This window comes from Tinamus guttatus, unplaced genomic scaffold (genome assembly GCF_059628265.1).
Source record: "Tinamus guttatus ecotype Peru unplaced genomic scaffold, ASM5962826v1 Tinamus_guttatus_pri_ptg000261l, whole genome shotgun sequence".
NCBI classification, from domain to species: domain Eukaryota; kingdom Metazoa; phylum Chordata; class Aves; order Tinamiformes; family Tinamidae; genus Tinamus; species Tinamus guttatus.
The window spans coordinates 1173711-1200960 of NW_028288795.1; the positions used below are offsets into that span (position 1 = coordinate 1173711).

General features: G+C 43.1%; 2 protein-coding genes across 3 annotated transcripts in view; one reads left to right on the plus strand and one right to left on the minus strand.

Moving 5' to 3' along the window:
* The first annotated feature begins 528 nt into the window (after positions 1-528).
* Positions 529-2164, plus strand: KLF2 (KLF transcription factor 2). Its single transcript, XM_088527119.1, has 3 exons — positions 529-618; positions 780-1680; positions 1986-2164. The coding sequence occupies exons 1-3, from the start codon at positions 544-546 to the stop codon at positions 2159-2161; spliced, it is 1152 nt and encodes a 383-aa protein (XP_088383245.1). The 5' UTR covers positions 529-543; the 3' UTR covers positions 2162-2164.
* A 9616-nt stretch (positions 2165-11780) lies between these two features.
* The window catches only part of EPS15L1 (epidermal growth factor receptor pathway substrate 15 like 1), a 33910-nt gene continuing 18440 nt past the window's right edge, over positions 11781-27250 (minus strand). For both annotated transcript variants that reach the window (XM_088527121.1, XM_088527120.1), the window contains 2 exons: positions 16730-16935; positions 11781-12720 (listed from right to left, as the gene is read on the minus strand). In XM_088527121.1, the coding sequence (XP_088383247.1) occupies positions 12574-12720; positions 16730-16935 (353 nt within the window). In that variant the 3' untranslated portion in view covers positions 11781-12573. The remainder of the gene's footprint in view (positions 12721-16729; positions 16936-27250) is intronic.

Here is a 27250-nt window from a genome sequence, read left to right on the forward strand (position 1 = left end):
AGAGGGACACCTCCCTGTCCCCTCGAGTCATGGAGATCGCAGTGTCCTACGCAGGGGGAAGGGGAACAGAGAGAGGGACTCCTCCAGGTCCCCTCATGTCATGGAGGCTCCACGGAGGTCCCATGGGGGCAGCAGAGACCTCCCAAAGTCCCCTCAACTCCCAGAGGGACCCTCAGGCTCCCTAACGCCCCGGAGGAGCGGGACCCTCGGCGTTCCCCGCGCTGAGGCGACACGAAGCGAGGAGACTGCGGCGTCGCGTCGCGTCCCGGCCCGGCTCGGCCCGGTTCGGTTCGGCCCAGCTCAGTTCGGCCCGGGCCGGCCCCGCTCCGCTCCGCCCCGCTCGGGCTGGGGGCCGCCGGCGCCGCGTCCTTTTATACCGGGGCTAAATTTAGGCTGCGCCCGAGCCGCTGCCTCCCGCCCGCCCCCGTCCGGGACGCGTTTCCTCCGCTCCCTGCAATTGGCTTGAGGGCGCCCGCACCCGCGTTATAAGCGGCGGGGCCGCTCGCCGCGCCGCGCCGTCCGCCCGTCCCGCCCGGCCGCACCATGGCGCTCAGCGACACCATCCTGCCCTCGTTCGCCACCTTCGCCAGCCCCTGCCGCGAGAAAGCGCTGCACGAAGTGAGTCCGGGCTCCCCCCGCCGACACCCGCGCGCCCCGGGCCGCGCTGAGGCCGGCGCCGCTCAGCGCACTGGTGGGCGGCTCAGCACCCCCCCCACCCCGGGCACACGCGCATTCCCGCATGGCGGCTCTAACCCTCTCCGCTTTTCTCTCTTCCCCAGAGGTGGAAGTGCGAGCAGGAGGCCAAAGCGCCCGCCGGCGGCTGGGGCGACCTGTCGCCTCGCAAAGAGGATGAAGACCTCAACACTGTGCTGGATTTTATCCTTTCCATGGGCAGCGATGGCTACGGGCAAGGCGCCGCCGGTGGGGACTATCCCGCCGCTCCCGGCGGGGACAACGGCAGCGGCTTCTACCCGGGCAACCCGTCGTCGGGATGCTACGGTGCCATGGAACAGGGCAGCCCCCCGCCTTACGGCAGCGCCGGCATGGTGCCGGAGATGATGAGGTCCGAGATGGAGCCCGGCTTCTGCCCGGCCGGCAGCGTCCACGGGCGCTTCTTCGTGACGCCCAGCTTCGGCGCGCCGCAGTTCGTGGAGAACATCAAGCCCGAGCCCGAGGTGGACAGTTATGGGCCGGTGCTGGGGCTAGTGCCCCAAGCGTGCCCCAAGATCAAGCAGGAGGGCAATGCCACCTGCATGCTGGCCTACGAGCAGCCACGGGTGGCCAGCTCGCCGCAGATCCCGGGCGCCGAGACGCCGCCGCTGAGCCCCGACGACCTGGTGGCGAGCGAGTGCCACGCGCCCATGATGTGCCCCTCGTCCGTGCCCTTCCCGCCGAGCTACCACCCGCCCGCCGCCTTCCACCACCCGCAGCCCCACCTGCAGTACCAGAGCGGCTCCCAGTTCGGCTTGTTCGAGGAGAGCCTGCCCTTGCAAGCGTCGGCGCCCCGCGGCGTCCTCACGCCGCCCTCGTCCCCTCTGGAGCTGCTGGACTCCAAGCCCAAGCGAGGCCGGCGCTCCTGGCCTCGGAAGAGGACGGCCACTCACACGTGCACCTACGCGGGCTGCGGCAAGACCTACACCAAGAGCTCGCACCTCAAGGCCCATCTCCGCACGCACACAGGTAAGCGCGGGCAGGTGCTTCCCGCGGGGCGCGCGAGGCGGCACCGGGGCCGCGCGCGGCTTGAGCGTTAACCCGCCGGTGTCCCTAAGCGGAGGGAGCAAACCCTATGCGATGCCACAGGTGTAGGGCACTGCAAGGTCCTCCTGTGCATAGGGTGGTGGGTTTTCTCTGTGCCCTTCTTCGGGATGCGGGTTGGGAATAGCGAGGGAATGGCCGGCGTGGGCTCCACCGAGGGGGAAGGCCCGCGGCAGCGGCCGCTTGCGCGCGTGGGAGCGCGGCGCTCACCCCCGTTGTGCCTCCCCCAGGTGAGAAGCCCTACCACTGCAACTGGGAAGGCTGCGGCTGGAAGTTCGCCCGCTCCGACGAGCTCACGCGTCACTACCGCAAGCACACCGGCCACCGGCCCTTCCAGTGCCACCTCTGCGACCGGGCCTTCTCGCGGTCGGACCACCTGGCCTTGCACATGAAACGGCACATGTAGCCCGCGGGCCTCGCCTTGCCCGCCGCGAACTCCATAGTGAAGTGCTCAGGTGCAGAACCGCTCCGAAGCCTGTAGCTGGTACTACGTAGGGAGGCACCGACGCGCTCGCCTGTTGCGGAGGAGGATTCGACACGAGGAGACTTAGCCAGGCATCTCCTGAAGACTATTGGACTGTATCCGTGTACCTGCCCAGCCGTTCGGGGGGAAACGGGGGTTATTTATACAGCTTCGGTGAAGGGGAAACTCCGTAAGACTCCATACAGATTGTATAGAAGAAGCTGTAAATACTGATGTGTTTTTTTAATTATTATTTTTTATTCTCCCCCTCCCCAATTCCGATTGCCCGGTCCCGAGCTTTACGAGACAATGTTTGTATGGAAACTGCCTGAAGTTGACCCTAGAGGAGATTAACTGAATGTTACTGTAGCTAGCGGTGTTTAGATCTCGGTTGAAGGCATGGCTAAGAGAACACTCCTACGGTTAGACTGTTTGTTTCACAGGTGCAATAATATTCTTGTTTGCCATGATCTACACTAGAAGTACAGGGCTTGATGTCTTGTAAGAAAATAACCTATTTTACTGTCTAATTTTTTTATATATTGTAAATAGTTTTATACAATGATAAATATTGTATATGTAAATAGAAGACAAATGGGTATTTTGCCTATTTCTGTTTTTATAAAAACATAATTTTTCAATGTTTGAAAGCAATTCATCTTTTTAATAAAATAAGTTTTTAATTGCTGTGATTTTTATTCTCCTTTGAGATCTCCGTTACTTTTTCCCCTGGTGGCTGGACCAGCCACCACCTGGTTATGTTTTAAATTATCAACGATTGCAAGAAGACACTTAAAAATCTGAGCTATGGCTTTTTCTAAAATAGGTAACAAAGTACGTAATTCATTCTCGGTGGTAAACAAGCTACAATAGAGTGTTTTATCAAAGAATCGCATAGGAGAGTAGATCACAGTCAAAATATACTTCCTAAAAATGGTTAAGTAAGCAACACTGTAATTTCAGTCTCATTTCTAGTTTATGCTAGACTATTTTAATAGCATCCTTAATGTTTTCCAGATGCAGTTATAGTTTTGCCAGCAGTGTGTGGGTTTTTACTATAAATTTAAACACTGCATTTTTGTAATTACAGGGGCTTATTTTAAGGCATCCTTGTACATAAATTATCCTTGCTCTCAAGAGCTCAGTGCAAAATTCCAATAGAACAGTAGTGGAATTTAAGCATAAATTCACAATGCAGGTTAAGATACCTTCATAACTTCTTCCTGAAACATAATTTCACTTAGGAATTTTGAATCACACCTAGATTTCAGGAGCTAATAAGGGTATTTATTATTCTAGAGAAAAATAAATTAATCAGTGATCCTGTTTCTGCAAACCCATTTGAAACAAAGGGGATATTGCAATGGCAGCAAATAACTGCAGCAAGTCAAAAGGAGCCCTCCAAAAGTTTTCCACAGCTCTGAGTGAGCCCCTAAGCCCAAGCAGTTTATCTGTGCAATTAGTCTGAAACTATAACGAGGATCCTCTGCTTTTAGAGCCCAGTTTAGCAGCAGGGCGTGCTAGTTCTAAAGCAAACCCAGTGTTAGCTAAGTATGCACATTGAGCTCGGTATCAAAGTGTTTTTCTCCAACATCTGGATGCTTAGAACTCAATAATTAGAGCTTTAAACAGGATTGTGACATTTTTCTGCCTCTACGAGCTCAAGCTCACGAGAATGAAATCAACATTCAAACTAACGACAAATATAGCTATTCTTCTGTGAAAGCAAAGTCTGCAGTTGTTCATGTGTAACAGATGTATTTTGGGCCTCTAATCATTGACATGGAAGAATGAGTTCCACATTTCACTTTTATAGTGCTTTCAAAGTGAAATATAAGGGAGATTTAGCATTTCTTCATTAAAAACAAAACATTTATTAGCTAGAAAAAAATATATGTTGCACAATATAATTCCAGAAAGTGAGGATGACTTAAAGATGTTCTAAAATTAGCACACTCGTTGTTGCAACAGTTCTAGGTATTTCCTTCTCTTTCCCCATCGCCGAGGATTTTTGTATTTCAGCAAGCCCTTTGGTGCCTGAAGAACACGATTTTGAAACAAAGCCTCACGCCTACCTTTGAACCAGCTTTTTGTCCCCTCCTTCCTGGCGCTTCAGAAGGGCTTTTGGCCGTGCCCAGGTTTGGGTGACGTGGGGATGGGAGACGCAGAGGTGGAAACCTCCTTGCAGCGGGTGCCGCCACCCCCGGGCGCACGTCCCGACGCTGCGGGAAGGGGCTCTTGGAGCACTGGGATGCGCTTGTCCCGCTCGATTCTGCCCCTGTCGGACATGGGCTTGCTGGACCATCCGTGTGGCCACCTGCACGTGCGCCCACGTTACCGGGGCTCTGCACCTGTGGGCTGAGAGCAGGACGGTCACTGCAGCCACCAACCTCGAAGAACCGGACACCAGCCCCTGCCCGGCCCAAATCCTCTCCTCTCCAGGCACAGGGCACCTGTGCACCGTCCACAACGGGCACCCGCCAGCGCAGGAATTGCTGCGGCCGAGGCGCTGCTCCCTGCCAGCCCTGATCCCCAGCGTTCGGAGCGTTCGGAGCGTCGGGAGCAGCGTCGGCGCCCTTGTCTAGGGCAAAAGCAGCAGGTTGTGGCCGCCACACACGCGTGTTTGCTGCAGCTCCCCTGGAAATAGGACAGCGCCGGCCTTTCCGCCTGCGTGTGCACACATAGGGATGCACGCACTATATATCAAATAAAGGCCTCCGAAAGCTGCGTGCATGCAGAGAACGGAGGGGCACCAAACACTGCTGACAAAACCCGTGCCCGTTTTTATTGTAATTGTTGGAGGTAGGTGCGGCACCTACAGCAACCCGTGTGCGGTCTCTACAGGAAGCTGCAGGTCCCTGAATCTCGAGATAATGCTGCGGCAGGAGCCAGCTGCTGCGCTCATTCTTCTCGCAATCTATTACAACTAATTGTCGGCTTTCTCTTTTTTTTTTTTTTTTCTTTTAATTGCCTTAAATCAGGACATCCCAAGCTGCGTCCATGTGATCCAGTCTACTGGGTCTTGCTGTCTTCTAGCAAGAGGGCAGCGGGGCTGAAGGCTTTGAGGGATTTTGCTGTAATTTCCATGCTAATCTCCAAAATCCCTTCACCTAAGCACGCCCGGGAGGGCTGCCTGCTACGGCCTCCTTCGCCAGCTGCGGGAGCCCTGGCTTTGTCTGCAGCGCACCCCAAAAAGAAAAAAAGAAATCTTAGTCAAACCCGATCGGAGGAAGCGTCGAGTCCGTTGTAAACAAGATTTTCACACGTATTCTTACGAGATACCACAGTGATGGGCTCACTGCTCTTGAAGATCGATCGCCAGATTAGATAGAGCAGCTCAGCGCAGAAGCAGCGAAATCCAGCCCGGGCTCCCGGCAAAGCTGCAGCAAACGCCTCCAAGCTCGAGCCCCTTCCCGCGCGGGCTCCTTCCCCGCTTGGCCAAGGAGCACGGTGTTTCCACACCAAAAACAGCTTTTCTCTCCCTAAAAAGCGCAGCGGGGTGAAGGACCCCTCCGGCTCGCAGCTGGGAGCCGAGGGAAGCGGGAATTGCAAGGGGCATCTTGCAGCAGCTCCGGTTTGGACCATAGTGTCCCGGGAGCAGGGCCAGGGCCGGCACACGCGATCCCTCGTGGACCCCCCTGCACGCACGAGGGGCCTGGAACCGGCTGCTCCCGGCACCGGCCGCGGCTCCGTCCACAGGGAGAGCCAAAAAAAGTCTGTCCCTTCTTCAAATTATAGGATCATGCGGCAATGTGGTTTTCTGCGGTCGAAGCTTTGTGGTTTCCCGAGCTATTTTGTGCACCTACGACTAACAGTGGCTGTTAGGCTCTTCTTAAATTCAATTTTCTAAGCCAGAATACCCAGCGCTAGCAATTTCTTTGCTATATTTAAGGAAAACAACTACAAGAAGGGCGCAGAGCCATCGCTACGGTGCCTAGCGCCTGCGGGGACCAGCGAAAGGCAAATGCAACCCAAAGCCCTGGAATTTAAGGGGGAGAAAAACCAAATCACCTGCCCCAAAAGCCCGTGAACTCCCCAGGTGTCCTGGGGCCCCCGGCGCCGGCCGGGCTGGGAGCCGCCTCTGCCGCCGCTCTCCGAGCAGCCGGGGATTTATCCCAAACTCGTTAGGCAGAAAAGACGTCTGATTTCATCTTCCGAGGTCTACGTTTTCAGCCACAATGTTTTGATCTCATAATATTTTATGCAGACACCAAAACAAAGAGTCACAGGCAGTGCTTTACAGAAGGGAGATGTTTAAATTGGCAAAAAAAGCACGTTTCGATGCACAAGGAGGGCTGGGGCAACAACACCCTATTTACTCTGCAAAGATATTTAGCATTTGTTACCTACTTCAGATATAATTTCCTTTGGTAAAACAAAGTATTTTCCATCCTTTGTAGTAAGCATAAATTCAGCAACACAGAAATTGCCCATGGACATACCTGCTGTAGGGTTATAATCGGGTTTATTATAATTACAGATATGGCAGCTCTTTACAGCAGCTCCACTTTGGTTTTTTGGCGTTTCAGGGAGTTCAGCACATTCCTGGAGGTCTGAGCTATCATGAAGTCACCAGGAAGCATCTGGGATATCACCCTGGACATTCCCCATGACGCTCAGTGCGTTAGCAGAGAAGCAACCGAGCCCGGGGCTACACACAAAGCAGAACACACGCACAAACCAGGAGAAACCCCCAAAGCACCGACGGCCGCTTGTACTACAGCCCGACGACAGCCCGCGTGGGTTTGACGTCACCGCTCGGTATCACGCGGCAAAGGGCGTTACGGGAACACGTCTGGCGCTGGCAAGAGACGCTGGATCAGCAGCAACTTTTAATTGCGGTCATTAAATTAAGGAGTGCTCCCACACCCTGTTCCAGAACAACCAACCCCTAGAGCCGGACAGGAGGGAGGACACGCTCGGAGCGGAGCGCGGCAGGGAGCAGAGCCGGCAGTTTTCTCCTTCGGAGAAAAGGATGCGAAGCCGGAGGGTCCGTGGGGGTTCGGCAGGGACCGATGCCGGGTCTGGCTGGGACAAAATCCCACCTGCCAAATGCCCACGCGCGGGAGGATCGCGGCGCCCGCGCACGGACCTGCCCCGGCACGCCGGGATATTAAACCTGCAGACGGGAGGATGAGTCACGGAGAGCAAAGGGGACAGCGGGACGGGGTTTTTCCACCCGGGTCGTCCTTGGGGATCTCTCCGCACATGGCCCCAGTGCCGGGTCCTGCGCTGCTCCCCATGGGCGCAAACACGAACAGGACAAGGGTGCGGAAAAGATCTCGGTCCAAAGAACGGAAAAAACCCACCCGAGAGCCCATTATAGCACTTACCCCAAGGGAGAGCCGCAAATGTGACACCTGCGCGTGTGAAACGGGGGACAACAAGGTGAAAGAACGAGCGCCAAAGCCTCGGAGCTCCAAAAAGTAACTTTTCATTTATTATATTAAACAATAACATTTCTCTTATTATATTAAACAATAAACACATGAGATGGGTTAAAATTAAAATACCTTTCTTTCAATTTGTTACGATATTTGAAAGATAAATATAACTACAATAATGTACATATTTGGAGATATTAGTCAAATTCAGGTCAAAGTTGCAATTTCCACTTTAGGTTTCCACTGTTTTTAGGTCAGACTAAAGGAAGGCATATTAAGAGGGACACTAAGAAACGCACTGTACCATCCTAACAGCAGAAGGAACCGCGCTCACCACGGGGTTTCCTTTTAAAGTTAAAATTAAAGGGAAGGCAGAAGTTGGAAAAACGAATATCCCACTTTATAAACAAATCAGCCTTTATTTTATAAAACTTTCAAGTAAAAAGAGCAAGTATATCAACTGATAAAACAAATGTGTCAAGGAATAATAAAGAGTTAACATATTTACTCTAAAAATAAATTCTCTATGATTCCACCGTACTCCAAGCAAAGCTCCTGTCTAAGGAGAGGTTGTTGGGAAGCCTACAGCGGGACGGGCTGACGCACAACAGCCAACTCGACTACGGCACCGGGATTGACCTAGATGGTAGCACAGAGCAAACCGGTTGAGCCCAATTCACTCTCCGCATTGGGATTCAGCAGAAATGCATTTCCTGAGAGGGAGGAATAAAAGACAGAAGGCAGAAACCCAGCCCGGGCCCGGGGAAGGTGACAACGTTTGGACCAGAACTCCTTGGGCCTCGGGTCCTAGCGCACAAATACCCTCCTCAACGGAGAAACGTGGGGAAGACAAAGGAATCCCGAAGGACTGGAAGGAGGATCCAGGAAAGTGCGTTATCTTTTAGCAAAAAAAGGACAAAGGAATTTCTACAAATTTTCCGACCACAGATTTCACAGACAGGAATTAAAATGAAAAAAGCTACTCGCTGTCAGACACGGCACGTTACACGGAACGCAACTCAGCAAGGGTCCTCCTAGGGCTTCCTAAGGAAATGTTTGCCAATATAAAAGTGTTTCATGCAGCAGTATTAGAGAAGTACCACCTTTCTGAGCAACTGCTTTTATTGCAGAAGGCCCAGGATGCCTTAAAGCAAGAGCATTTCGAGCTTAACTTCAGGAAACCACTGGAGGCACCAGGGAGCACGTGGGCTCTGCGACGGAGTATGCAAGCAATGTGATAGCTGTGTCCTGTAGCAGTTTGCATGTACAGGTTTAGTGTGAAAAATTGCCCGCTTTTCCTGTTTCAACTGTTGTGCCTTGGCCTGCAGTTCATGGTTTTCCATGAGTCATTCCAGTGGTGACGGCACCCTGTATTTTAACACACGTGTCACTGTAAAACTCCACCAAACCCTCCTGGGATTGCTCAGCAAACCCCCGGGTCCAGCAACGGACCCGAGTGGAAAGCAGAGCACCTCTTCTGTCCTCAAGGACCAGAATGTGATGGATAAACATTATTCCCAAAGAAAAACTTGGGTGGGAATGGAGGAAAAACAGAGCTGAGATGCAGAGGACAATTCTATGCAACCTCCGGAACTGGAATGAGGCAGGAAAAACAGTTTTCTACCTCAATATACACCTGTTTTGTGCCAGGTGGGGGAATAGCTCTTTTAAAATATCGTTTATAAAGGGCAGGAGGGGGAGAGAAATAAAGAGAAGACAAATGAAGGTAAAAAGAAAAGATCATGGCCTCCACCGGAGCAAAGGAAACAGCCCGCGGGCAACACGTGCAGGAGGAGAGACGACTTTTCAAAAAGACACTGTAAAAATTCAACACAACGTGAACTCACAGCCAGCGCCGGATCTGCCAGGATCCACTCTACCCTTGGCACAACTAGCAAACACAGTTTTTCATGTCGATTGAAGTATTCTTGAAAAAAAAAAAATCAATAGCAATTTCTGCATTTTTTCTTTCACCAGAACTTTGAAATTCTAAGAGCCATGATCTAACTTCCATTTCTGTATAGATTCCATTTCTGTATCCATCTCTGTATAGAGAATACATACATACAGACAAATTTTAATATATAGAATACGAATATGAATATTCTACATATTCATTGTATATACACATTTTATGTACAGTAGAAGTAACTATATACTAGACATAGTATGTGGACATATATAGTATATACACACACTATTATTACATTATACAATATGATATATATATACACATACACACAAATAATATGAATCTTATAATATACACTGTATATGCATTGTGTATACTCACATTTTATGTATCTTGCATTGGGCAGATTTATCTGCCCAAATAGCAACAGACCTGTTTGTGCTTTAAATTTCACTGTTCTGGAGGAAGAATAAGATCAAGATCTTAAAATAAAGTCTCATCTTAGAAGAGCAAGAATAGGTATTATACGAGACTCTAAAGTTACATGCATAAGGAAAGAATGGTGTCAAACTTTCTTTTTTTTTTTCTGGAAAATACGATTGGGAGAAAGCACAGCTGTACTGCAGTGTCTGAAATTTTGAATCCAAAGTGTTTCGGTAAATCTAGGACCACTAATGCTAATACACCGTGCACAGAGGACATGTTCTGCACTTGTTAATTTGCTGGACCTTCTTCTGTTGCTGTCCAAGCAAAGAGAGAGAACACATCCGTAAGGAAAGAGGAAAGTGAGTAATTAGTTCTAATGCTATGTGGAATGCTAAATTAATTCACATTTCTCCCTGTTGAACACACCAACTCATTGCCTTAGAAATTACACTATTTCAGAGAACTGACAAGCAGTAAGTCTTGGCATGATGCAGGAAAAAGGAATTCTGGTATCTAAATTATCCACCTGTCCCACTGGAGTGGCATTGCCCAAACAGTAGCCCAAAAGTGGCTTTCCTTTATAAAATGGTAGTACTGCATATGAACAGTTATATTACAGCAAAGGAGAAACCACAGAGACTCAGACCCAAACGAAAAAGAAGATTCTTATACAATTTTGAAAATTGCTCTTTCGTAGCAAAAGGTTTAGCTTAGGTTAGCTCTATATAGGCCAAATCTGCTCTCAAGGACCTCGAGTCCTGTAGACCAAGGCAAAAAAGAACTTGCTGACATGTTTGAACTCAGGTTTGACAATTTTGCCTAACAGATTTCAGGGTTTTGTCAAACCCATTGCATGTAAATGGATGGCTGTGTGTATCCACGTGTGCACAAACACAAGACACATGCAGCAGGGTCTATATATCTGCTCACAAAAGCTGGAGACAACAAATGCTATTTTTTAGCTGCATTTCAGAATAGAAAACTGCTAATTAGATTAAAACAATTCAATCTGATCCTTGGCTCTGCGTAAGGAAAGCCTCCGGAGTAAGGCAATTGGAACAGGATGGAAACTATTTTCATCGAATAAACAGGCACTATCACTGTATCATGAGAAATAAAAATAAGGAAGCAAGGACATAAGAAATGGAAATGGAATAAAGATGATGAAAAAATATCACATTAAAAAAAAAAAACCCAAAAACCAGTAAACACAGTGTTAAGTACCCAGTTGGTATTCCTACAGAACCAAGGGTAGGAAAGCAGATATGCATTAAAGACAGTTGGAAAATTTCGTGCTAGGTGTCTACTCTATTTAGATGTAGAAGTCCAAGGCAAGGACAACTGAAGAGTTAGAATTCCTGCAAGTACCAAGAAAGGCATTTTTAGTAAGTAATTCAGTAGATAATTCAAAAACTTAACATAAGGACTTACTTTAGATATGACACATAAAACATTCTGCATCATCTTTACCAAGGAAATACGTAGAGTTCTACAGGGGTATTTAGAATCTGCTCCTATTTGGAGCTAACACTGCAACCTGCCTTTTTATAGCCAATCCAGTCTACCAGTATAGCTTATGCATGAACATGTATTTGGCAAATAAAATCTGTTTCAAATTGGCCATATTTCAGCTATTTTTGATCTGTATCCCCATAATATAAGACCAGTGGAATTAAAGAAACAGAGGTAGAGACAGTCTCACACAGTCAGTTGGATAATACAAATATGACCTCTTCTCTGGGGCTTGAAGTAAAAGAGGGTAAAATAAAACGCAGGGAAGAGCATAGCTCAAACTTGCTAAATTTTCAACTGTTTGATCTTACATTAAAGAACTCAAACATTTTTCACAGTCCTGTAATCATATTTGCTTATGAGATAAAGCATGATTTTACCTAATGATTTAATTGCCAAAATCATCACTTGTCCAATTTACTACAACCGGATTAACTCCCTCTTTTACAACATCACATATAATTATTAAAACTCAATGCAAATAAATGTTGATATAAGAATTGCTCCTTATTTGTAGAGGCTTCAAAGTATTTTATAGAGTTCCCAGTGTTTGTATTCACCATAAATTGTCAGATTCTTCCACAAGAGCTGCAACTCTTTATTAAAAGGGGAACACCTAATAATGAATTTATGCTGAAGACTTTGAAATAGATGGATTTGTACTCATTAGCCTACTATGAATAATTCAATTAATGTAATAAGTGAAAGCTAATTCTATAAATATTTTCTTTTTATGACATTTTCCTTTTAATTGCTTACTGCAGTCTCAAAAAATAATGGAATTTTGGCAATAAAAGGACAGATCCATAAGCTGCAGTTTACTATACGCAACGTTGTCTTCAAAATAAAGAAACTTGGCTTCCAGTATCTTAGGATCATACGTTAAATTTCTTACAAGCAGTAAATTTTACCTATAACATATAATACATCTTATACAGTGTTTCCTGTATATTATGCACTTGAAAAGCCACACAGAGCCCAGCTTGATATAATCAGCCAGTCTTGCTTAGAGTTGAAGGTGACTAGAATTATTTTCACAATATAACTCAAGAATTTAGTATTTTTATAAAAGTCAGGTTTAAAGGTCTCACTTGGACAGGGCAGAGGCAAAGAACCTCTGTTTAAGAGCTCGGCATATCAGCCTTACTGAGTGCAATAGCCAACTCAAGGTCTTCTTGTTCTTGCCTCCGCAATCGAGCTAGTCTTTCTTGCTCTGTTTTTTCACTCTCACGCTTTGCCCACGCCAGCTGCTGCTCTTCATTTCCAAACTAAAAAACGAAAATGGAAAACGGGTTAATAAACACATTTTCAGGAAAAAAAAAAAAAAAAAGGGGAAAAAAAAGCTAGAAGAGTTATATGAAAAATACAAGAAATCTAGTGCATTAAATACACAAATTGAGTACACCAAGCTGCATCAGGCTGGAATCGAATACAAATTTGCTCGTAGTTTTCTCCACTTCGTCCTTTCATTTATTTCCTTAAATCTGTCTTCCTCCCACCAAAGGACTAACTCTGTAGCATGTCCCTGCCTCTGCATCTCAACGAAAACTGATGGAGGACTGAGGCCAAACAAGAACCCCACGGAGAGCCAAAGGGTTTGCTGGTGGGTTGGGAGCACAGCAACCTACACCCGCTCTTCAGAATGCTGAATTTGTTGGCTTTTAGCTGGTAAAAAAAGCTATTTACTCTTGTGCAACTACACTGCAAAGAGTTTTACTGTAATATTTCCTGTTAATGATGAGGGGCTTTACTAATGAATCTGGAGACTGTCAATTTGTGGGATATTTCATCACCCAGTCAAAAGTAATTTTTTAAAAAAAAGTCTTTCTGTAATTGTCCATAAAATACATGCAGAGTTTTTCCAGTAAGAAACAAAGTAAGATAATCCAATTTACTTCAGCAAAAAACACTAAGGAGACATAACACATTTTAATATTCAGCTTATAAGCCTGCTCGAGCTTTCCAAAATGCATTTAAGTACACAGCAGCAATCAAATCCACAAAACTATTCCAAAATTATCTTCCAGTATTTAGTACTGGAGAATGAAAAAGTTTGCTTTTTTGAGGTTTTTGCATAAAATGTTTTAAAAGTATTTTAGAAATAATACTAATTTAAATCTAAAATAAAATCTGGTACCATCTAATTTTGGCATTTTGTGAAGAGGATCATGTTAATGGGAGTGTTTACAGAGCAAATGTTTGTATTATATCCCACTTCTAAAACTGCTTTGTACCACCTTCTTTTTTGAATGTTGAGGAAAAGGTGTTTTTTTTTTTTTTTTTAGGAAAAAATTACATGGAATTTATAGCTTTGAATTTCAGTTGAATGCATACTGCAAATATTGGTGCACAATGTAGTACCTCTGAACACAGCACTGCACTGACACGGTCGTACCTTCCCAGACCAGATTGCAATGCTGTAGTGAATATTAAGTGCAACTTTAAACAGTAATCCTAGTGCTGGCTGAGTAGGAATTGTATAAAGACTCCCATTCCTGCCTTCTCTACTCCGCAGTGTATCTATAATTCATACTTTCAAATAAATACATCTATTTGTACTTCTTTAAACCCAAGGCCAACTCTCATACGCTGTAGTTAAATTATGCTTTATCTGTACTTTTCCAGATGCTCACAATCGCTCTGTTATTATTTTAAAAAGCAAGGGTATGATGCAAAAAAGAGGATTACTTTTAAAATTAATTTTCTCCAAACAATACCATAAAAATCTAGATGAGGACCTCTGCATTCAGTGCTGTCGAAATACAACGAAGGTACCACACATTGTAAGAAATTTTACTTTTAAAATGAAGAAATCCTACTGTCGTTACTCCTTTAAATAATTTCAGTGAACAGCTGGCAGGCAAAACTTAAAATCTCACTAAGATTTTCAATACAGGATTTTTTCAAGGCACAGTGAAGGCAGACTCAAGTGTAGGACTTCTCCACTTATTCCAAGAATTCAAAAAGAAGATCCTGTAGCTGTGATGGAGAATAACAGTTACTATTTTCAGAAATATAATAAGCTTTAGGTATTCCCTTTGGGGTGTCTTTTTTTTTAATGTGGAAAAAACATTTACTTATATGGCTTACGACTTAGGGTAAATCTTCCACAGCTTAGGGGAGTCCAACTTATGATTTGTTTATGATATACAAGTTATATTTTTTGTGGTTAAAGGGCTGAGAAGAAAAAAGAAAAAGAGAAGTGATTCATAGGAAACCAAATCTGGATGTGCCTTCTTACAAAGGCTTAGTATAAAGCAAAATTTTCAAGAGCATAACTCTAGCTTTAAATAGTAAAATACAGAACAATTCATTGTGGCTCCTGATTCTTGTGCAGATTACCTATAAAAAGGTCATGTAACTGAAATACAAGTCATTTAAAAGAACAGTTTTTTTGGCATATGTCTAGGTTCAAGCAAGTTATCCAGACAACAGGTAAAGACAACAGAATATTGTCAGGAGAAGACATAATATTCTTCTGGATTACCAGTTAACTAATGTACTTAAGACTTCACACAGGAGAATTGATCATCACCAAGTATGATAAGGTAATTGTGTTACATGCAATCAAAACATAAATACTGAAAAGAACAGGGAAACAAAGTCTTTCTTTTCCATCAACTTCAGTTAACACGTTTTCTTTTTCCCTTGAAACAGTATAAAGCAATTTGCAAAACCAATTTTAAAGATGTTATTGGATGAAGTGCCACCTAGTAGTAGCTAAACAAACTATAAGTGGCTACTACCCAGCTCTCATTTTCCCTGCTTTTTCTTATCTTTTCAAGTTCATCTGATCTCCTGAAATTTGATGGCAGGAAAAAATAAACACTAGGGCACCCACTGGGACAGGGGCAGGAGATGCTGGTTAATCATTTGACACAATCACTTAGTTTAAGTCACACTCTTAAGAAATGCAGTTTGTAAATAGGATAACAATAGTTGGGTAACAGCCATTCCATTTCATTATTTAGCTTTCATTCAAAGAAGGAATTAGGTGTTGTTCAAGAAATTTCAGATAAAGCAAGCTTTGCGTCTTATTTTTATTAAGAATGTCACCATTTTGTATACATTCACAGAATTTAACTGTCCACTAAATTCAACAGGCTAGTACTAACTGTGGTAAAGCATACATAATATCTTGAACTTTATCATAGATAAATTAAAGAACTGAGGCCAGCTACAAGTATGCACAGATGACCTCAACTAACAATATCAAATAGGGAAATGATACACACTTACTATTAACTTAGAATTGGGGGGGAAACATTAAGAAATAAGCAACCTGAAAGATTCAGCTTTTGGAACTCCAACTGCTGAACACTGAATTGTGCCCATCAGACTTGAAGTAACAGAGTAAATTGGCAATTTCACTGCATGGCAATGTGACAGAACAAAAACACATGAAAGGAGGAAGAAGCCTGAGGCTATGGATGGAACAGATTTCTACCTATTCATGGAAGTAATAAGAACCACACTACTACTACCACATTTACAACGATTTCCAGTTCAACCATGTACCTGCCAACACTAAAAACAAAGCCAAACTTTTGGAAATTCTGATATGTTTTCATGAAAGGGCATTTGGCTTTGCTTTCCAACCTTCTGATACCATCTTTTGGAGTGCAATATGGGTATTTCTATATTGGTTCTACAAAACAGCTTTTATGCTTTGTCTAACAAGGGCTTCTCTACATTTTCAATAATTGGAACAAAATTCAACAGCTAAATTTCCAATCTCTGTCTTGTGTATGTATCCTTATGATCACATTCCATTGTATACAGACAACATTGTGACAGGATTGTCAGAACCCTTTTTTTCCCCCACAAACAATTACAGATATTTTATGGAATCTTTTTCCATTAAGGATTTACTTCTCAGGATATGGTGAAATTGCTATATAAATGTCTTCAACAATTATTTTTGAAGAAACTTTACATCATTGGCTCCCCAAAATCAGTTACAAAATAGCCTCCATGCAACAAAAACATACACAGGTTCTGCTACAAAGAATTTGTGAGTAAAGGCACACTGCACTAAAATAATTTAAAAGCAAGTAAACCCTTTAAAATTTAGTATGAAACTCAAAACTTCTTTTTTTATTGAAAGAATGCCTTTTTTATTACAGAAATATTAATACAAAAACAACAAGGACAGCATGAAGGTACTAAAGAGACAGAAGCCAGTGAACAGTAGGTTTGCAGTTAAAACAAAAACCCAATAGATTGCTGCAAGCAGAGCAGAAAGTGGTTTGCTCAGAGACAATGAACTTAACTTACAGAGCTGAAGTCTGCAAACCCCAAGGAAGAGTCTTTAGAAGTTTTACTTGAAGAGGAGGGAGCAAATGGATCTTTTCCACTAAATGGGTCCCCAAACCCCTTTTTACTCTGAAACGGGTCACTGCTGTCAGCCCCAAATGGCTGGAATGGATCATGGGGCTTGGAAAAATCTGAAGACCCAAGGTGGCTTACAGGAGTACTTTTACCTGGAAAGTTTAGGAGAAAAACAAAAGGAGAAAAAGAGAAGTTACTTACCACGGACAATGTAAACCCCTTAAATAGGAAACTGTGCTGATGCATTTTAGCATCATCCATCCCTCTTGGGATAGTTTAAAATTTAATATGACAGCACTCATCATTCAATGCAAACCATCTCAAACAGATATATTCCCTACATGAATTTATTATGTTATACACATTACAGTATTAATACCATCAAGATTTTGTAAGATAAACCTCAGTATAATGACATCTGGTTGGAAGAATTTGACAGGTATGATTTTACTTCATATTACTGCATTAGAGACAACTCAGTTTGGGATTGTATGAAATTGAAAATACTTAGTAATATACTCAGTAATGTATCACTAAGATAAGTAGTTAAACACGTTAAACAGAACTGAATAGCAACACGTCCGTGTGTATACTAGGCACATATTCTATTTTTTCCTGGGATTTGTTTGTCCTTCTGCTACAACACTACATAAACGCTATGGAAAAGAGATTGATGAAGAAGCCACTTTGTTTTGGGAACTTTTTGTGCAACCCAGCTTTTGCAGGCGACTGTTTATTCTTACCCTTCACAGGTGCAACTCCACAATGGAGCTGAAAATCCAAATACTGTGTATTAGCATGCCCAAGACATAGCCTGGTATCTGTTAAGAAGGCATTTTCTGACAGAGGTAGATGCTCGTGAACATTATAAGCTGCAAAGATCAAACAGCATTTGCACAAATCTGCAGAAATACTCATTTGTCCAAGGAGAAGTTCCAAGTTTACGCTCTAAGGAAGCCGACCAGCAGCCTGCCGGCACTTACCGCTCCATCCGGATCGCCTCCCCTAGCCCGAGGCCGGTGAGACGCCCGTCCGGGCCGCGTGCCGCTTCCCGGGGCCAGCGGCACCCGCCTGCAGAGCCCCGTGGCCACCAGGGCCCCCGGCTCAGAAAGGCACCCGGATCGGCGGATGGAGGAGCCGGCGGACGGAGGAGCCGGTGGACGGAGGAGCCGGCGCACGGAGGAGCCCTGCAGCCTCTCGGCTCGTCAGCGCCAGCACCAGCCCTTCAGTGCGACTCCACTGAGAGGGCACGGCTGGGATTTTATGCTTGCCATATAAATCCATTACAAACAAAAGCAACAGCTTGTCATTTCTCACTTTTTCACTATATGATCTCTCTTAGCTTCCAGACCCTTATATAAACCTACAGCTCAGGCAGATGCGAACTACTAATACCTACAAAAATGGGAGAAAAGAGCAAGAGATACAGGTTTCTCTTTCAATCTCAGGTAGGACTTGTCAATCGCTGATAGAAAACGTAGGATATTATATGCAGATACTCATCCTATGGAGTTGCACACTCTATGCTACACAGGGGAAGTTGTTCTTGCCCTTAAACTCAGGCCTCCAATGGAATATGGTGAGCGTGTTTAGGCCCTATGTTTCAGGACAGAGGTGAAGCAGGTTAAGCAGGAACAAGCGAGCAGGAGCTGAGAACCCAACACACATGGAGGAGGAAATACAATTATGCTCATTTATTCTTGAGAATACTGATGGGAGACATCACCACAATCTTGCAGGGAAATCTTCCATACCCACGAGGAGGAAGACCAGGGTGTCCACAGGTAAGGGACTTGGACTTTACCAAAATGGCTTTTAAACTCAAGAATATTCAAAACTGCCTAGGGAATCCATTGGATTGCATTGTGATTTCCAAGAACAGGTTAGACAAATCATTTCAAGAAATCATACAGGTTGAGCCACCTCAAACCTGGAAGATTGATCTCTTACAGGTTGCTTCAGGGTTGTTTTCCATGGTTCAGTGCGTGTGCCCCATCCTGACCATGCAATGCCATAAGGACACACGGATGCCCGTATTGAAATTGCATGGGGGATTGCTAAAAACGGGCAGGTCAGACCATTGATTTGTCCTTCATGCAAGGAAATGACAAAACACACAGGAAATAGCAGCATTTGCTCCCCCAGAAGTACTGACCCTCCTTCATGCCCAGGCAGTTTCCAACTGCCTTTGCTATCACCGAAGAGGCCGCACTTGCTCTCTCAAATCCGACTGCTGCGTTTACCTCCCTCGCATCACCGCAGCCTGCAGATCTTCAGTCACACCTATGCGACAGTAAGGAACCACGCAAACCTGGCCAATAACTCAGCAATTCTTACACGATTCTCCAGATAAAAGAGCAAATGACAGTGACTAATCACTTTCTCCGAAAACCTCTTCCCACGGTGCAATGCAATTTTCAGCAACTTTAAATTGAGTCACAAAAAAGTAGCTGCATTTCTAATTGAAAGTCAAGGCAGAGTAAGAGCCCTCTACATTTTTTCCTTCTACTGCCAGATATTAGCAAGCAAATTCTCTGCTATATTTCACCTGAGTTGTCCCAAAGCAAATCTGACGGAGAGAAAAAAAAATGTTCCGTTTTATGTTGCCTTTTTCTTAGGTTAAAATTTCGGTTGCTGAAACCACCATGTGGAATTGGTGACTGTTAACAAGAACACAGGTTTTGAAACGTATTTGCTCAGCAAAACTGTTTTTTCTAGGTGGCCCGTTTAATGTTTTCGCATGAAGCCCCTAGCGGTTTACGGAGCTCGCACAACGAGCACTGGGGTTTCTTCTGCTCCATCTTCAGAAGAAATCTCAAAAGATGTGCTTTAGCATGCAAACCCTTAATTAAAGTGGCATTCAGAACATGAAATGGAAGATTTTGGCATTAATTTGGTTATTCTGAAGAAACACTGAAAGAGGGCAACCTTTACAACAGCATGGGTTATTTTTTGCAAAGCAATTTGAAGGGCAGCACCCACAAGAGCTAAGTCAACCCTAGAACTGACAGAGGGAGTCCCAGCAAGTGCTTTTTATAACCCTTTGTACATTAGTTATAGCTTGTCTCTGCAAACATGGTTTTGAAACCTGGCAGAAGTGTGCACAGATTAGTTAGATATTCAAATTTACTAATTTATTGGCCACAAATTAGTAATAGCACCAGAATTCTTTTCCTTGCAATATGTCCTTGCTGACTTATAAGAACTTGCATTCCCCAACAAATTCAGTGTACGTTGAACGTTTTTATATTTCCACGTATTCAAGGATGTGGGTACAGTATTTTTATAATGTAAGGCGAAAATCCCCATACCACATTAAAAAAAGTCACCAACAAAACTGAACAATAATACCGGTAACATGGTAATATTGCAAAAAAAAATGCTAGTAGTAATGACTAAGATCCAATTAATCTTTTATTCACTGGAGGTTAAAAGTGTTATGTTTTTAATTATACAGCTCATCATTTTTTAGGCACAGTAGTAAGAAAGTGCAGGTGAACAGTTGTAACCCTTACTTATTTCATTTTATCTGCTAATAGTTTCAGGGAAAAAAAATTCAGAAATAAGCAAAACAGGTCCTATTCGAAACCACAGCAGTTTCAGCAGTTACCCAAGTGGTGCACCCAAACCACACCGAGGACTCACTTCAGCAAAAAGAGATGATGAACAAAATGGTTTACCACAGCAAATGCTGTTAACTTGTAGTGAACTCCACCCATATGAAGGGTTTATCTAATTTCATACCCCACAGCAAACTTTAGGGTTCAAATCTAGAGCTCTTTCTGGCAGGCTGCAATTAGAGAAATTGTCTTACTGAGTTATAATATATTGACAGTGAAAAATAGAGTGAAACACCGATAGTTTTTACTAGATTCCACGTTTTAAGGATGATCCTAACTTTCTGCTCAGAAGAATATCTTTCTGCATTATGAGAAACAGCATGCTTCCAGGTATTTAAAGACTGTACCATAATGATGCATGCTCAGAAAACGGGTAGAGCTAAGACGACAACTTTAAACTTTCACTGAACAAGCAGTTCTTTCAAGGAAATTTCCTAAAGTAAAAAAAAAGAAACCCAAAAACTTACAAGGTCAGTCTCTCACTGCTCATAAGTAGTGGTATCCTGAATGAATTCCATACCTGGGATTATATCTGAAGATTTAATACTAGGATTCCTACCTCTCCCATGTCGTATCTACTAGAAGTGTTAGCTCTAGCAAACTTTGGGGACTGTGCAGTATGTGAGATGCCTCCCAGTAAATCTCTGTCTTGGCACTCTACCAGATTTATGCATCATTCCTAAGCTCCTCAGCATGTTTTTTACTATGATGTTAAATTACCCAGCTTTTCCACAGATGCAGAATAAGACTGTGAACTTTAAGAGCTTACAGAAAAAAAAAAATCACCAGTTTTCAAAGAGTGTTTGAAAGCTAGTTAAACTAAAAACAATCTTCAGCACTCAAAAGGCATGTCCTCAATTTTTCCTACTCAAAAAGAACTAAAATCTGCTTGTGCTTAATATTTGCACTCTCACCTCTAGCTAGCTGTTATGTCTGAAAACTTTAGCTTAAGAGAAGGGCTCTGCAAACTTCTGAAAACAGGAGGTTGGACTAGAGATCGTTGCCTTCAGATCAACAACCTGTTCTGAAACAGATTCTCAACAGCCTGTTTCATCAATCAGTACTGAAATATCTTTGGTGTGAGAGATGAGCACAAACAACAGCATCAAAGCGTGAATGGAATTTTTAGTTTGTGGCTGGGGCAGGTGCTCCACCTATGAGTCATTTATCCTACACAACAAGGGATGCCTGTACTCTAATGCAACTGCCAGGTCTTCTAGATGTCATGAGAAAAAAAAAAAAAAAACCCAAAAAACAACAAAACCAGAATGTTTCCCTGGGGATGAGGAGAAAAATCAAGGTAAGCAGGCAGTATGTTGCTCGTGCACAGCCTTGGGCACCAGAGTAGCTCAAAGGAAGCTAATGCAGCCACGTAGAAGCACTTCTGTGAAGAAATGAGGCATAATGGTAACAGCCTATTCTACATTCTCCTCGAGACCACCAAAATATCGATCCATGAGACTTGAATATGCACAGACAAATAAACTGCAAGATAATTAATTTTCTTTTCTTTAGTTAAACTGCCTGCTTCATATAATCCTTTCAGTCATAGCTCCTGATTAAATGTACCTACCATGGCTGCTTTCTTCTTAAAATTATCTCGCTAAACACATGGGGCAAATTTCTATGCAGATACATATCCTGGGGACATTTTACATTTTCTTTACAAAGAATGGGTTTGAACACTACAGGGATCATAAAGCATGATTTTCACTTGAGAAATGTCACACAACATGAAGCATTCAGCCTTGGTTTTGCAAGCTTTTTAACCAAGACACCGAACAAACTGTGAAGTCTCCATTTCCGCTTAATTAAGATATTGAGGACACAGCATGGGCACACTAACACCACTAAGAACACTTCTATGTGAAACTGTAGAAGCAGCAAAGACTCGAGCCTTCTCCTCTGACAAGTGGCAAAGTGAGCTCACAGGGCTCCTCCACTCCCTGAGAGACGAAAAAGTAAATTAAAATGGTCGAAACGGGCAAAGCATACCCAGGTTTATTTAGAGAATGGCTTAGATTTAGAGAAGTGACACGTATGAAAAGAACTCTGAGTGACAAAGGAGGAGGAAGCATCAAAAACAAAGGAAGAGACAGCAGAGCAAGGCTGCACAAACAGCGTTTTGTGCGAGCCACTTGCCCTGCCCTCCCGGCTCGTGCCAGCACGGCCGTGGTGGCTCATGGCAGCAGGCACCTGCCAGGACCAACGGCACCCAGAAGGGCGCAGGGGTCCCAAAGACATCCCCCTGGGTGGCTCTCAACAGCTTCCAGCCAGACCCTGCTCCAGCAAGTCTGGCACGTGTGTGCATGCTTCATGTGTCTTACCTAGCATCCATTCACTGAAGGAGCCACTTGCTGAAGTGCCACTTGTGTGAGTGACGCTGTATGAGAGAGCCAAGTCAGTCTGATTTTGCTAAAATCAGCAGGGGCTTTTATTAGCTAGGGAAGAGCAAAGTGTTACCAACAGTTTGGCAATTTGTGCTTTGATAAAAACACAGCAACCTGACACGTTGGTTAGTTCTTTTTTCTTTTTATCACAAGCATCACAGCTATTATCACTCAGATTAAATGCTGTGCAAACCTTTCTGCTGGCACCGACATCTGCTAGGGCTCTGCCTAAACTAGGCATGTCTGAATGATTAAAATCAGATGTCCTAATTTAAGGCTGTGATCTGAAGACTTTTTGCAATATTGTGGCACTTCAAAAATACTACCAATCACAATTAAAATGTGAGAACAGAATCGAAGCCCTTAACCCAAAGGGAGGTGTTAACCACTAACTTCTGAAATGCCAATTAATAAATTGACTTTGCAAAATATATCAGAGCTATAAGGAATAAATGGATCAAAACATAAAGGCAAAGGTTTTTGATAACCTCCCTGCATCAGCTGCTTAAATTAGCTACCAATTTGGAATAACAACTTGCCAATATCATCATAGCAGCTAAGTAAATCTAGTAATTCCTTTTTACAATGGATGAAGTAAGTATTCCAAATAAGATGGTATTTTTCTGTTATTCATTAATGTACTAGCATTCGAAATGACAACAGAAATCTGGGAAAGAACATTATCATGAGAAAGTCCATTATTAATGCAATTCCCCTCACCCCTATCATTCCTTAATATACAATAGATTTAATATAAATTACAAAATTTACAGAGATTTAAAAAAATCTAGTGATTAAAAAAGTCTTTATTAAGCAACCATTGCAAGAAGAAAGCATACTAAAATTAAAAAGCACATTTTCTTCTTGCATTTTAGGCCTTCTAAAATCTTTCAAGGTTAAAAAGGTCAAAACCACTATAAGCAAGCAATAAAAATTTAGAAGAGGTTGAAGGTTACACACTGGTTAGTGGTGAAGGTTCTTCCACTAATATCACTGGTTAGCAGCCCTGTTATAACCGCAATGTGGAATGCATGGTGCTGCACTTAAAGGAAGTGGGTAAGGGTGGGGCAAATGCAGTAGGTCCCACGATCAAAGCACTAGAGCATTGAATTTTACTTATAACCCAATCACTGACACCCACACAGCAGCTTCCTGCACTTTAAAAAAAAAAAAAAAGAAAAGAAAAAAAAGAAAAAAAAATCTGTTTCTCTCTTTTTGCAATCAACAACTTTTACCTAGAAACTAGTTAGCGGTGAACTCTGACTGATTTCAATCTGCAGCTCATGGCAGAAAACATGATTGTTAATCTGTGAGAACCTACAAAGACCATTTTAACCGACAGGTTTCAGTGCATCAGCTCTTTCTATCTTTTTGTATTCTTAATTACACAAAAGTGCCAAAAAACTTCCCAAACTTGTATAAAAAATAATACAAAGTGACCAGAAGTCCAGGAGTGCTAAACACTACAGAGAATGTTTCGAGACAGAAAATAAAGTGTTTTTTACAAATCTACAAAACCTGAGCTGTATTTTAGAATCCTTTTAGAGGATATATAATACATACTAAGATTTAAAGCCCTTTCACAGGGTACAATTACCTTGGTATATCAAGAAAAGCAACTATTACTTTTGTTAATATAAGCAATAACTAACATTTTCTTGTTTTCCACTTACAAGCCACAGAGAAGACAAATACATAAGTCGCTATGCAAAGCACAGGCCTGCTCATATCTTTTTTTTGGTGTGTGCGCTTTGGAGCATTATTAAAAATACAATATTGATAAACATAGGAAACCTTTCACTTCCCTCAGAAGAAACCTTCAAGTTCTTCAGTACCACCTGCTGAACACCAAATAACTTCAACGTCCCAGGGGAGCTGAACTAGAACCTTGGGCATTAGGAACTTCATGGGCTACGAAGATATTCCTGAAGAGGAAAAAAAAACCAAACATGCAGCGTAGCTAAGGAACAACCAAGATGTGTTGAGGCTTTGGTGTCTGAATTTATACTTGCTACTTCTGCAACTCCTTTTTCTCAACATTTTCTGTTGCTGCTCACTGATTTTTTGAATTTCCTTCGATTTTTCTTAAAGATTCTGCACTTAATCTTTAAATCACTATGTTGAAAAGCATAGTAGAACACTTCATCAGAAACAAATGTAGCATTTGTTTCTCGAACCAGGTAAGAACTAGTTTAAAACTGAGAAACACGTGAAGCCTTTGGTTCAAAAAGAAGAAGAAAAAAAGAAAAAGAGGAGGAACGTGATTTATAGAGAACAAACATAAGCCTGAGATTCAACCTAAAATACAACTTCAAGGAAATAATCTCATGGTTGTCATCCCACTCAAGACTATACTTTTAGAGAAGGGAAAGATATGGATCTCAAGGGTTTCTAATCCATGCCACACGACAAGTGTTTGCCTATCCTCACCAGATAGTAATAACCACAGACAGCTGTGAACAGAAGTTCCTCCTGATAGAGTCATCAGATCAGAGCTGCTACCAAAATTTCAAAACAACAAACACTAACTTTAAAAAAAAAAATCTTTTTCTTTACAGGCAACCAGCAACAAGCAGGTCAGGAATTATAAAGATCCACTAAGCCCTATATGAAAATTGCCTCCAGAGTCTTTCTATGGGAGCAGCCAACCTGATCTACACATCCCACTTAAGTTTTATGGGTTCTTTTGAAGGTCTCTTGATCCAACCTTCACCAAACATCAACCAAAGGCAATGTCTACAGAGCTTCAGGAAGAAGCAAGACTGGATGCACAGCTCATTTATGGGGACAAAGCAGAGGGGCAAGAAGGGACCTGGGGCACATTCTGTCCATGTCCTGAGCAGCCAGGACACCCCGCAGTGCCCTGATGGATACCTGGTGCTTGCAGGTCCCACAGCTCCTAACGCCTGTTGACTCCTGACACACTGAACCCGGAAAGGTCCCCTGACAGATTCTGCTAGTGTCCCCTAACAACAGCTGGGGGAAATCAGTCAGGTTTTAATTTCTCTGTAAAAATATTAACTAATGCTTTCTATTTGATTGCAGGGTGTTGGTAGCAACCAAAGCTTTTTCTTTTAACTAGATTTCTATTGTAACTGAGTAAGAAAACTCAAGAAAGCCACAGAAGGACTTCTCAATATAAAAATGCTCCATCCTCCCAACAAACAAATTCCCCAAACAATTACACTAAAAGGCATATTAACTGGGGATAGAAAGGCAAACTACAGATTTTTCTGGTAATAGCTGGCATTTAGTCGTTTTTCAGCAAGATCTTTATCTCATACTTGTTTTTTTAATTAAACAGACCACTGAGAAAAGTAAGAAACAACGGAAGTTTCTTTTCTGTTGTTTGTTTTTTGAGCAGTGCTCCCATTTCGAAGCACCCTTGTATCTCTTGCTAGCATCGCCGTGTATTACTATGTAATTTCTCATGCTTTAAGTAACCACTGAAGATTGCTTTAGTGTGGAAGGAAGGGAGGAGTATAGCTGCATAAGCACATGAGGCTCATTTGCTTTTAAAAAAACCTGCTTTGTTTCCTCCTTAGTCTATTTTATCATAACAACATTTGCTTTTGGTAGAGCAGCGGAGTCTTAAGAATATGGAGTCTCTCACTAAGATGGAGAAGTACACATTTAAACAAATTCTTGAAAAGTCTAGTAAAAAACTGAGGGCACACATTGAGATTTTAAACAGACTACTAAAGCTAAATGTTCTCCAAAATTCTTCAACATGTACAAAAGAGGGAATGAAAGGAGACATAAATCCAAAACCCCCACCTAGCCTGTCTATTTTGTGGCATGTACCCCCATTTTTGCTGCTAGCATTGCACTGTATTTGCTAGAAATTATCATGTTTTGAGAATGAAGCAGAAAGAAACCACATGAAAGTAGTAATACAGGTATATTTAGTATTTGTTTGACTCATCCAACCTGACAGATCCTCTTTAAGCACTGAATTATTTTATGCAGACTTTACCTGAAAAGATAGTTACTTAAATACTCCTTGACTTCTCAATGGCAAATAAGATCACCTACCACTGTTGCATTTCTGCTTCTACTCACTTGTGTCCAATTAGTTGATGTTATTTGTCAAGTTGCATAATATGTCTACTTCAAATTACTAAAGGCTGTCTAGCATCTCAATAATGGAAAATATTCACAAAAGGTATGCATGGAACCGAGTGCTTTGAGAACCTTCCTGCAATCCTAGACCATTTTCTCATTTTCTGGTCAGTTTTCATCAATACTCACCTACACAAAACCTCATCAATAAATTTCAAGGTTTGAAAACTTACTGATATCCTCAGGAAACGCCTGCAATAGAAAGCAGTTTTCATGTTGCCCAAGGAGCTCTAGCATAACTAGTTTGCAAAACAGGCAAGATTAACAATATCTGTTATAAACAGGATGGGTGCAGGGTGCATGTTTTGCTCCAAAACGCAAGAGCAGCAAGATAG